This window comes from Microtus ochrogaster, chromosome 18 (assembly GCF_000317375.1).
Source record: "Microtus ochrogaster isolate Prairie Vole_2 chromosome 18, MicOch1.0, whole genome shotgun sequence".
NCBI classification, from domain to species: domain Eukaryota; kingdom Metazoa; phylum Chordata; class Mammalia; order Rodentia; family Cricetidae; genus Microtus; species Microtus ochrogaster.
The window spans coordinates 37,320,404-37,330,786 of NC_022020.1; the positions used below are offsets into that span (position 1 = coordinate 37,320,404).

The following is a 10,383-nucleotide window of genomic DNA, read 5'->3' on the forward strand; positions in this document are numbered from 1 at the left end:
TTACTTTCAGGGATGTGGGTGAGGGGTTACTTAAAGGAGCAGAAATGACTCAAAGACAGCTGTGTCACTAAAGCCCACCCTGGCATGGGTAACAAAAGTTTGGGAAACCTGCAGTACGGTGCACAGCCTGTGCTCGACAGGTTGGAGAGTGTTCTCTCCGGGTGACTCTGTTTTAAACCTCCAGGCAGCTCGGGTGCTTTCTCTTTCTTCCAGGCAGCTGCTCTGGTCGCATTGTGGTGCTGGTGCTTGCAACTCAGCTTCCTCCTGTATGTTTTTATTGTTTACTCTGTAAGGGAGGGCTCTAATGAATCTGATTCATTTCAGGGACTTCCTGAAGTTATTTTGAGCTTTTTTATTTTCCTGCTTACTGGGAGCTTTATCCAAGATGGAATGTTTTCATCTAGAAGAAAACTTACACACCACCACTGCTCCTTCCTTGGAAAAGACTAGGAAGTTCCCACTTATCCAAACCCAGCTCAGAGTACCCCTTCCAGAAAAATCGTCTGGTACCTCTGATGCCTCATTACAGGCCCAGACAGTAGATAGTGGTGTTTTCCTTGAAACCCATGCTGCTGTGATTTTGTCTGTTTCAGCAACCCAGTCTTTGCTTTCTTTGCTCTGCTCCAGTCAATCTGCCCTTTCCTGAGGGTGCAGCTTTCTTTGAGCAGTCTCTTACACCTTCCTTCTTTTCACTAAATTCTGATCGCTATTAAGACCTATCTCATAGACCGTTGAGAAGATTAGAATGGTCACGTGCACATATTAAATTCGTCAATACTGTTCTCAACCCCTTGCACAGAGCTAGTCGTGTTAGTGAATGTTTATGCCACAGGTGGGTTCCTCTCACTCCCATGTAGATGGTCCTTGCCACTTACAATAGCCACCCAGGAATGGCCCTTAAACAGAAGGAAGGCCCAGAGTCGGCTTCGTCCTGTTGTTTCCTCTGGAGTCTATTGTTCCTCAGGTAAAGTCAGACAGTCACACTGGAGTGTGTGAGTTTGAGCGTGCGTGTCCAAGACCACAAGCTTCCCGCGAGAAGCCAAAAGAGATAGATGGTATCCCACAACTGCTGACAATGGAAGCCAAAGATCTGCAAGCGCTTAGAATGTCACTGGGTAATCTTAAAACGAGGAGGGAAAGAGCGAAAAGGATGGAAGGGAGGCAGGATCCAGAGACCTCCACAAGTCGTCAGTCACATATATGGGTTAATTGTCTGGCAGGGTGTACATGAGCTCGGCACTATTTGACCACACATTTATGCAAAGAAACAGATCTCTCAAGCAGGTCTTTGCCGCCAGCACCCAGAGGTCTGGGCTACTCTGTGAGCCTCCATTCTGTCCTCGGTTGGCAGCACCAACCACTGCGTTCAGGGGCCCTCAGAGAGGTGCTGGTCCAGCCGCCCCGCCACTAGTTCCTGGCCACACTGCTCTTTCTCTGCCTCCAGACCCCGCCCTAGCTGGTGGCCTTTGCTTCGCTTGCCGCAGAGCAACTCAGCCCCTCCCCAACTGCCCCTTCCGCAGAGTCCCTGCCCCGGCCACGCCCCTTTCCCACCATGCCACGCCCCTGACCTCCTCCCTGCTTCGCCACAGCAACCTGGCCACTCCTTTCGTCCACCTCCCAGCTCCGCCCCGGCATTGCAGGCTCCGCCCCTGCCTCCTCCCAGCCCCGCCCCAGGGGCGAGCTCCACTTCTCCCGCGCTGGGGCCGCCTGGGGTTGTTAGGGGTCCGGGAGCGGCCAGCGGTCCAACCTCTGAGGGTCGACGTTGCGGGACCGTCCCGCTCTTCTCTCGTCCCGGCGCCACCGCGCCCTTCCTCCGAGTAAGTGCTTCCCTCCTAGGAGTGGAGGCTGGGGAGGCGGGGGTAGGATCAAAAGAATAGTAATGATAAAACCGGACGCTATTTTGGGACTTTTAAAGTGCTCCTGGGGACGCACTTGCAATTCGCCCAGAGCTTCGGCCGTGAGAGTGGGTGTGAGTGGGCGCGTGTGGGGAGTGCAAGTGAGTGTGAGCGCGTGGGAGAGCGCAGCTCGGGAAGTCCCATAGTTTTACCGTGCCCGCCCCGCACTGTGGATCCCCGTTCCGCTGCTGGGATTCTACCGCCTGGGCGACCTCCTCCAACTCCTTCGTTGAACCCCTCTCCACACCCCTCCCTTTCTTCTCTGACTTTCTTCTTGTCATGTCCTCCCGGTAACCAACCTCAAGCGCTGAAGCAAGGCTTGCCTGTGTTCAGGATGCCCCAGATTGCAGACTGAGATGCTGGCCTCAGATTGTTATCCAATCCTGCATTGTAAAACCGTCAGCCACCAGTTTTGCTTTAAGATCGTGAGGTGAAAAAAGTTGTATGCCTGTGTGCGGTTCTGAATGTCCCACGTGCTTACCTGTGGCGCCGAGCTTCCAGCACCTGCTGGGAGAACACCTGATGGGTTCCCAGGGCCTGATGGCCCAGGACTGCTGATACACTTTTTCAAGACCAGTCTGATCAAAAACGACTTGGGCATCTGTAAGATGTTCATTGACTCAGCAACACCATGTTTCTAAACCAATTGATTTCCTAACTCACAGCACCAGCAACTGTAGTTACTGCCCAGTGTTGAAACAGTAACGTCCGTGAGTTGCTTAAGTTTGACAATTTCATCCTACTATAAATTATTTTTATTGAGGAGGGGTCATCAGTAACTCTCACTGCAGAGGGCATATTTCTACACAGAAAGATTCCTTCATCAGTTTGCAGCATCCTAACAGACTTACGGTGCTTGAGTTCCCGAGTTCCCATCTAGTCATAATTTCTGGTTTTCCTACAGCTCAGTTGATTTTTACTGTGTGTTTGCTGTGGAAATAGAATTCCCATGAAACGTCTTCCACATCTTTGTTGAGAATCCTCTTGGATGCTGGTAGGGAAACGACACTTTGAATACAAATTATTTTCCGAGGTGCATGGCTAACAAAACTTTGTAGCTAAAGAAAAGAACCCTAACAGGGTGGCTTTTAAGCCACCAGCCTGCGTTGGTGGCTGCAAGGTAAGAGCTGCTAAATCACTCTTAAGCGCTGCTTATCACAGCAGATATTTTTATCATGCAATGAATCCTGTATTACACAAAGGTGTTTCCACGCTGGTTTAACTAAGGAAACATTATACTTTGCAGTGTAAACATATGACTCCATTTCTGTTTAGGGACAGAAATAATTATCACACTTAATTAAACACCTGGAAACATTTATTGCCACCTTCTAATTAAATCTGTCATAGGGAGTGAAGTCCACACCTTATCGTTAATATTCGAGGTAGTAATATAACTGTCTTTTCTTTGGTCTTTTGGGATGCTGTTTCCCTCAGTATAGATTAATCTCTGCCTCCACTACCCACTTTCGGAGCTTTTGCTTGTAAAGGAAGTAAATAAAGCTTAGGAAAGTAAACTAGGTCTCCTCTCCCTGTAAAATGTAAATAGTTTAGATAATGAATGTCTTGTGCTTACTGCTCTTGTGACAGTTTTAGATTTTATAATCTTACTAGATTTCCTGATTTAAGAGTCATGAGTAAATCATCAAATGGAGGAATGTACCACCAAAAGTGTAGCCATTTGCACCAATTGTAAACACTATCTTCACGGGAGATTTACTCAACTGTGCCTTTTGTTCTCATGAGTTTGTGCTTACTAAGGAAAGGAAAGGGGGCTTGCTGGAGTTGGAAATCTCATCTTTGCTGTCTCTTAACTCTCTGTCCTATTTTGCTGTCTTTTGTGGCAACATCATGACCAAAAGTAACTAGGAAGGGGGAAAGTTTACAGTACTGTTATTGAGGGAAGTCAAGGCAGGAACTGAAGCTGAAGCTGGAGAAACAATGCTTAGTGGCTTGGTCCCCATGAACCTAGGGCTACCTGCCCAGAGGTGGTACTGGCCACCATGGTCTGGGTCCTCCCACAATAATCGTTCATCAAGAAAATACCACACCAACTTGCCCATAGGCCGATCTCATGGAGGCCATTCCTCAGCTGAGGGTCCCTCTTGTCCGGTGAAACTGTTGTGTGTGTCAGTCTTACCAAATTTAACCAGCACACTTTCCATGTGTTGTTAGATACAGTCTCTGCCTGGGTTTTGAGCATATGTAAGGACAGACTGACTGTGCTGGGCCCCTGACAGAAACCAGGGCTGAGGCGCTCTGTATTGGCCTGGCACAGAGGGTTTGCAAGGTCAGCTTTTCTGCAGTTTTCCTTCTGTTGAAATCAGAGGAAAGGGTATGTGGGGAGAAGTGATTGCATCTAAACAGTGCTCATTGGAAAATGCAGTGTGTGTGTGTGTGTGTGTGTATGAGAGAGAGAGAGAGAGAGAGAGAGAGAGAGAGAGAGAGAGAGAGAGATTTCTAAGGGAAAAACAGTAAATTGTTGAATTTGAGTGAGCCATCATGTCAGCGCAGTTAAGCTTCTGCCCTGGAGTTAGCCCTACTTTGAAGCAACACCGTCCTACGTGGAGATTTCACTCAGACTCAGATGTGAGTTCCACACTTAGCAGAGAGGCGCTTCGCCACCCTCTCAGTTTTACACGGTAGACGTTGAAAGGAAACAAGGTAGTGACTTGCAGGAGTCAGGGGAGAGATAACAGTGACAAACACAAGCCCCCTGTGTTCTCCGGGACAGAAAGAAAGGCGGAGAGCCATGGGGAAGCACTGGGAATCTTAACTTAATCCCAGTGCACAGGGCCAACCCGATAGAGTAGACAGTTTGTTCTGATTTCGTATTTTTAGGGCTCTATGGCTGATACAGAAACTAAGAAGGGAGATACAGGTGGTGCCTGGCCAGCGTAGCTTCTCTTGCCTTCCTGCTCCGTTTCTTACACTGCCCACATCCTGCATTTACTACCAAAGCTTACAGTAAGACCTTAACAAAAACCCCAAAGATGCTCTTAACTCAGTATTAGTACTTCCTTGTAGCTAAAAGTCCTTTTCATATTCTGGTATCCCATATCTGGTTTTGGTGACTGTGGACTGCAGCTTCTAGACTTTTCTTCTCTGATGCTGTCCAACAGATGGAGATGAATGTTTCATGGAGGGGAGGAAGAAGAAAGGGAATATCTTGTCACAAAAAATAAATGAAGAATAATTCCCAGCGGAAGCTGGTTGATTTTTAATTTTTGTTTTGGCCTAAAGATAAAGAAATGAGTGAAACATAGAAGGTGGGCGATTTCAGAACGTCAGTCAAGAGGTACCGTTGAAGCCACTCCTCGGTGGTCCTTGACCACAACACCCAGGGCTATTCAAATTTGGAGGTACCCAGTTCCTCATTCTAGCATGTAGGAGGCGAGTGAGCGCCGCTCATTCTTGCAGCAGCATTAATTGAGCTCTTAGTGTATGCCTGGTAGTTCATAGCTTTCTCTTGTGTATCTGATGCCCTGGAAGGCTGGTAGCTTTATACAGAGAAGGACATTGGTGAGAAGAGAGGCCCTGCGGGTGACTGGATAAAAGCAAAGTGAACTAAAAACTTCTCGTGTTTCACAAAGGAAAGGTACTTACTGAGTATAGTAGAAAGATTCTCTAAATTATTTTTATTTCTCAATGATTAGAAACTACACCGGGCACATTTGCCTGACAGGACAGCAGTAAGCCTGATTCTATATTTTCGTTCCTTAAACATTTGTGTCAAGCATGGATGTTACCTGGGAAAAGTGTTTAAAAACATCCCCGGCTCAGCAGTAACCAGGTAATACCTACCCCATCCTTTTAGGGGACAGTTGCTTCTTCTGTAGAAGCAAATATTTGTGGTCCAGGACTAAAGTAGGAGGTCGCTGGAAAGCGCCAATGCAGGAGCCCGTCAGACCAGTTTACAAACAAATCTTAGGTTTAATTCTTTGATAACGGACGAGAGTAAAGTTCAGATTTTTTTTTTTTCCATGCTCGTTTCCTTGGTGATGGGAGTAACAACGGCTGGCTTAGTCAGGAAGTGCTTGGTTAGGATGACTCCACTGCTGTCAGCTGCTCTTGTCTCAGCCACCACGGGCTATGTTACTTTGAACGACTGACATCAGCTCTCCGGGCCTGCTTCCTCAGAGTTGGTGACACGATTTGCATCATATGATTGCTGTGCAGACTAAACTAAAACCTTCTCAGACGCTCAATTCGTGGTAGATTTATTTTAGTTAGCCAAGTTGGTGTCCTCTCAGGAAGGTGCTGATGACCCTGGGCTATTGTAGAATAGGAAGGATAGTGGTAAATTGTGCTGGTTGTACTTATAGCATGAGTGTCCCCCCCCTCCCCCCCACGAAAGGCAGATGAGCCCAGCGAGCAGAGTGAGAATAGCACACTTACCCTGAGTTCCTGCTGCAGGATTACATGATTCTATGAGGGCGATGCTGCTGCTGAAGGAGCCAGCGCAGGACTGCTGAGTTTGTGTGTCCATTCTCCCTGTACATGAGGGATGCTTTTTTATTCTTATCTTATGTGCATCGGTGTTTGGCTTGCATGTATGTCTATGTGAGTGTGTCGGAGGCCCAGGAACTGGAGTTACAGACAGTTGTAAGCTGCCATATGGGTGCTGGGAATTGAACCCAGGCCCTCTGGAAGAGCAGCCAGTACTCTTAACCACTATGACATGTCTCCAGCCCCTGGGGGATGCTTTTAAGACCTGTTATAATGAAGCTGTGACTGGTGAACTGGTCTTTCACCGCTCCCATGTTTCAAACGGGTATTGAAGAAATAGCATCCAACACAGATAGCTGCCCATGGCTTTGCAAGGGACCTGCTTGGGCTGATGTATCCTTAGCCTAAGTATGAACTCCGGGAGACAAAAGGGCAAGGAAATGGTGCTCTTCTGGGAACACAGGATTGAGCAAAGCATGTAGTAAATGATTGGATATTTGAAAGGAGCCAAACAGTAGAAAGCGGCCCAGACAGCCTTCTTCCCTCTTCAGGCTGAGCTTACTTAGAATAAACATCTCCACTCCTAAACCTGATTTATTTGTTTGTTTGGTGGATTTTTTCCCTTTTTCTTTTTTTTTAATTAATTAATTTATTTATTAAAGATTTCTGTCTCTTCCCCGCCACCGCCTCCCATTTCCCTCCCCCTCCCCAAATCAAGTCCCCCTCCCTCCTCAGCCCGAAGAGCAATCAGGGTTCCCTGCCCTGTGGGAAGTCCAAGGAACCCCCACCTCCATCCATTTCAGGATCTCTACATACTTCTGTCTGACTTGGAGCTCAGTGTGTAGACCAGACTGGCCTTGAACCCACAAAGATCCTCCTGCCTCTGTGCTACCAGCTGATTTATTTATTTTTAAAGATGAAAATCTGCTGAGAGGTTAAGAACATTCTTTGTTTGTGCAGAGAGCCAGAGTTCAGTTCCCGGCACCCACTCTGGGTAGCTCAATGCTACCTGTAACTCGAGCTCCAGGGGAATCTGGCTCCTCCAGCCTCTGCCTCTACCAGAACCCGGTACGTGCACTCCCTTGTGCACATACACACACTCTCACATACGCCCATGCACATAACTTAAAAATAAATCTGAAAAAAATTCTTACAAAATGGACTCGAACGGAAATGGCAGGTGCAGAGGCTGTGGTATATGCCATGGCAGTCTTGTTACCCATGCTTTCTCATCCTGGGCTGTCCGTCTGACTGTGACCAGAGTCGCACACATGCAGACACCACACCAAAGGCCATGGCCTTATGAGCAAAGGTGCCAGCACAATGTTGGCAGCAGATTTCAAAGTTCAGACAGGCTTTGATGACTCAGACCTTCAAGAAGCAAGCCTGGCATGTGACTAGTCCATCATGAAGTGATCAGGAAACAACTTCTTTATTTTCCCTTCTCTCTCGCTAAAACGATGAGGTAGTCTTTCTGGGAAATGGCTGGTGCTTGATTAAATAACCCTGTCACCACTTTCGTGTAGACAGGCCCCCAGTGACTCACAGGGTGTACCTGGGAGAGGTGACTGAGCTCAGACCTCCTCAGCTTCCGGAGAGGACCTCTGTTTACATGCTCGGCCTCTCTGCTCCTTGGCTTTTATAACCTGCAGCACTGGTAGGACTCAAAGGCACAGCTGCTGTTTGTTGCCCCTTCAGGAGACTCTCTGTTGCTGGAGAACTTGGGTGGCCACGAGGAGTCCCTCCCTGCCTGGTGGATTGTGCACTGGCTGCCTTCCCAGCAGGAAGCCTCTGCTCCAAGAGCAGAGTTTGGGACTTTTCTGGGAAGCCAAAAAGGTGACTGTGTCTGCTGTCTGCATCTTCTGGCTGAACAACATGTCAGTAACTGGGAAAACTTGATGTTGTAGGGGAACGTTCTTGGGTTCCATTACCAGGGTAGACCTGGGAATCTGTTTCTACTCCCTGCTCTACCGAGCTAACGCACGGCAAAATGAGAACCTCTAGCCTGGGAGAGCTGTTCTCATGTCTTGTTTGAGAAAACTTGTTTGGATAGCAGATATCTACAGGGATTTGGGTGTGTGCATGCTTCTCTCTCTCTCTCTCTCTCTCTCTCTCTCTCTCTCTGTGTGTGTGTGTGTGTCTGTGTGTCTGTGATTTCTGCATATGTTCATGGGAAGGGGGTACATATATATATATTCCTGTATGTGGATGTGGGGCAGCGGCAGGGACCCGTGTGCATGTCCATGTCGAGGCCAGAGGCTGATGTCAGGTGTCTTTTTCTAGCACTTTCAAGTTTGGGGACAGGTTGGTTCATTGACCCTGAAGCTTACAAATTCAACTAGACTGACTCTTGAGGTCCAGGGATCTGCTGTCTCCTCCACCACACTGGGGTACCCCCCTGCCCCCTAGAACTGGGATTACAGATGCGTGCTGCCAAGCTGGAGGTCCAAACTCAGGTCTTCCTGCCTGCACAGCAAGTACGTTCGCCACCAAACCATCTCCTTAGCGCAGGATTGTTATTCTCTGTGTACAGAGGGGCTTTAAAGGTGAATGAATATTGAAATGAATTATACGCAGAGAATACATACCCATCTTTTTTTTGTAAATTACTTAACTTTATGAGCATTGGTATCAGATCTCCTAGAACTGGAACTGGAGTTACAAACAGCTGTGATCTGCCTTGTGGGTGCTGGGAATTGAACCCAGGTCCTCTGGGAGAGTAGCTGATGCTCTCAACCACGGAGCCAGCTCTCCAGTCCCTGCATACCCATCTTAAGAAATAACCAAGTCGTTTTGTTTTTTCAAGTCAGTCCTCACTGGATTGGAAGTGTTGACAATCAAAACTTGTAGTGGTACACCCAGAAATAAATCCACGTTTGACATCCAGGGAAGGTCACGTAGGAGGATGTGTTCAGCCTCCAGTGGCTGGAAATCTGTCAGTCATGCACGATGGTAACTTTGTGGGTTTGCTGTGCGGCTGTCTTGAGCACGTTACAAGAGCTCTGTAGGTGGCTGGTCTAGGATGACGTCCTTCTTTCAAGGATGGCCTGAGACTTGGAGCCGCCTAGTGACCCATTTTCCCTATCCGAGCCCTGTTGTTCTACCCCGAGGGTCTAGAACCTCCAGGAATAACCTGTCTTGCTCTCACATTTCCTCCTTGACTGTGCAATTGTAGGCAACCAAAAATAGACCGTTGATTTTTTTTCTTTGAAGCCATCCTGCTATAACTTCTGCTTTTCTTTTCCCTTCCATGAATTTTGGGTTGTGTTAGTACCCAAGACCTCCTTTCCTTTTCCGGAATTCTGATGACTTTTAAAGTTATCATTCTAATAGGGGTTATGGAAAGAATGGATAATAAAGGCCTCATCCTGATGACAGTACTAATCTCAGTTAATCTGCTGCTTTTGCCTTCTGGCTTTAAATATTTAATTGGTTATTAACAAGGATGAAGATGGATGGATTTGAGTCTAGCCACTGTCCACTAGGCTTGAGGGCCCAGATCCAGTGCACCAGGCCTTCCGGCCTCTCCATTTGAGGAGTGAGCAGATGGAAGAACGGGCAGTGACTTTGGAGACAGATGGCAGGAGAGAATGAACCACCTTCTGCCTGATGCACGATATAAACACATCCTCTCCAAAACGGTCCCTTTAATCACCCTTAAAATTCTTTTCCCTTTTATGGCTCCCGTTAGCCTGTGTACAGTCATGGTAGGAGTGGGCCTGTCGGAGGCTGCCAGATGGAGGCTTGGCTTCTCCCGGGGCATCTCTCTATGGTTAGCAGAGGGCTACCTTCCCTCTGTGTCCTGCTGTGATGTCTCTGGTGTCTGTCCCTCTTATTAGGCCAACATTCATCCTTATGGCTTCATTTAACCTTAATTATCTCTTTACTATCTCCATATATGGTCACATTGGGAATTTAGGACCTTGAAATAAAAAACTTAAGAGGGACACACTTCTATGCATAATAACCAGGTTTTATAGAAATTAAAAGGCGAGAAAATTTTTCCTTTTAAAATTAGCGATTTACCCTGTAATGTGTG

At 47.5% G+C, this 10,383-nt stretch overlaps 1 protein-coding gene across 1 annotated transcript in view; it reads left to right on the top strand.

The window, feature by feature from the left end:
- The first annotated feature begins 1,709 nt into the window (after positions 1–1,709).
- Positions 1,710–10,383, top strand: part of Tnfaip8 (TNF alpha induced protein 8) — a 119,020-nt gene continuing 110,346 nt past the window's right edge. Inside the window, exon 1 of the mRNA XM_005356089.3 lies at positions 1,710–1,817. Coding sequence (XP_005356146.1) covers position 1,817 — 1 coding nt within the window. The 5' untranslated portion in view covers positions 1,710–1,816. The remainder of the gene's footprint in view (positions 1,818–10,383) is intronic.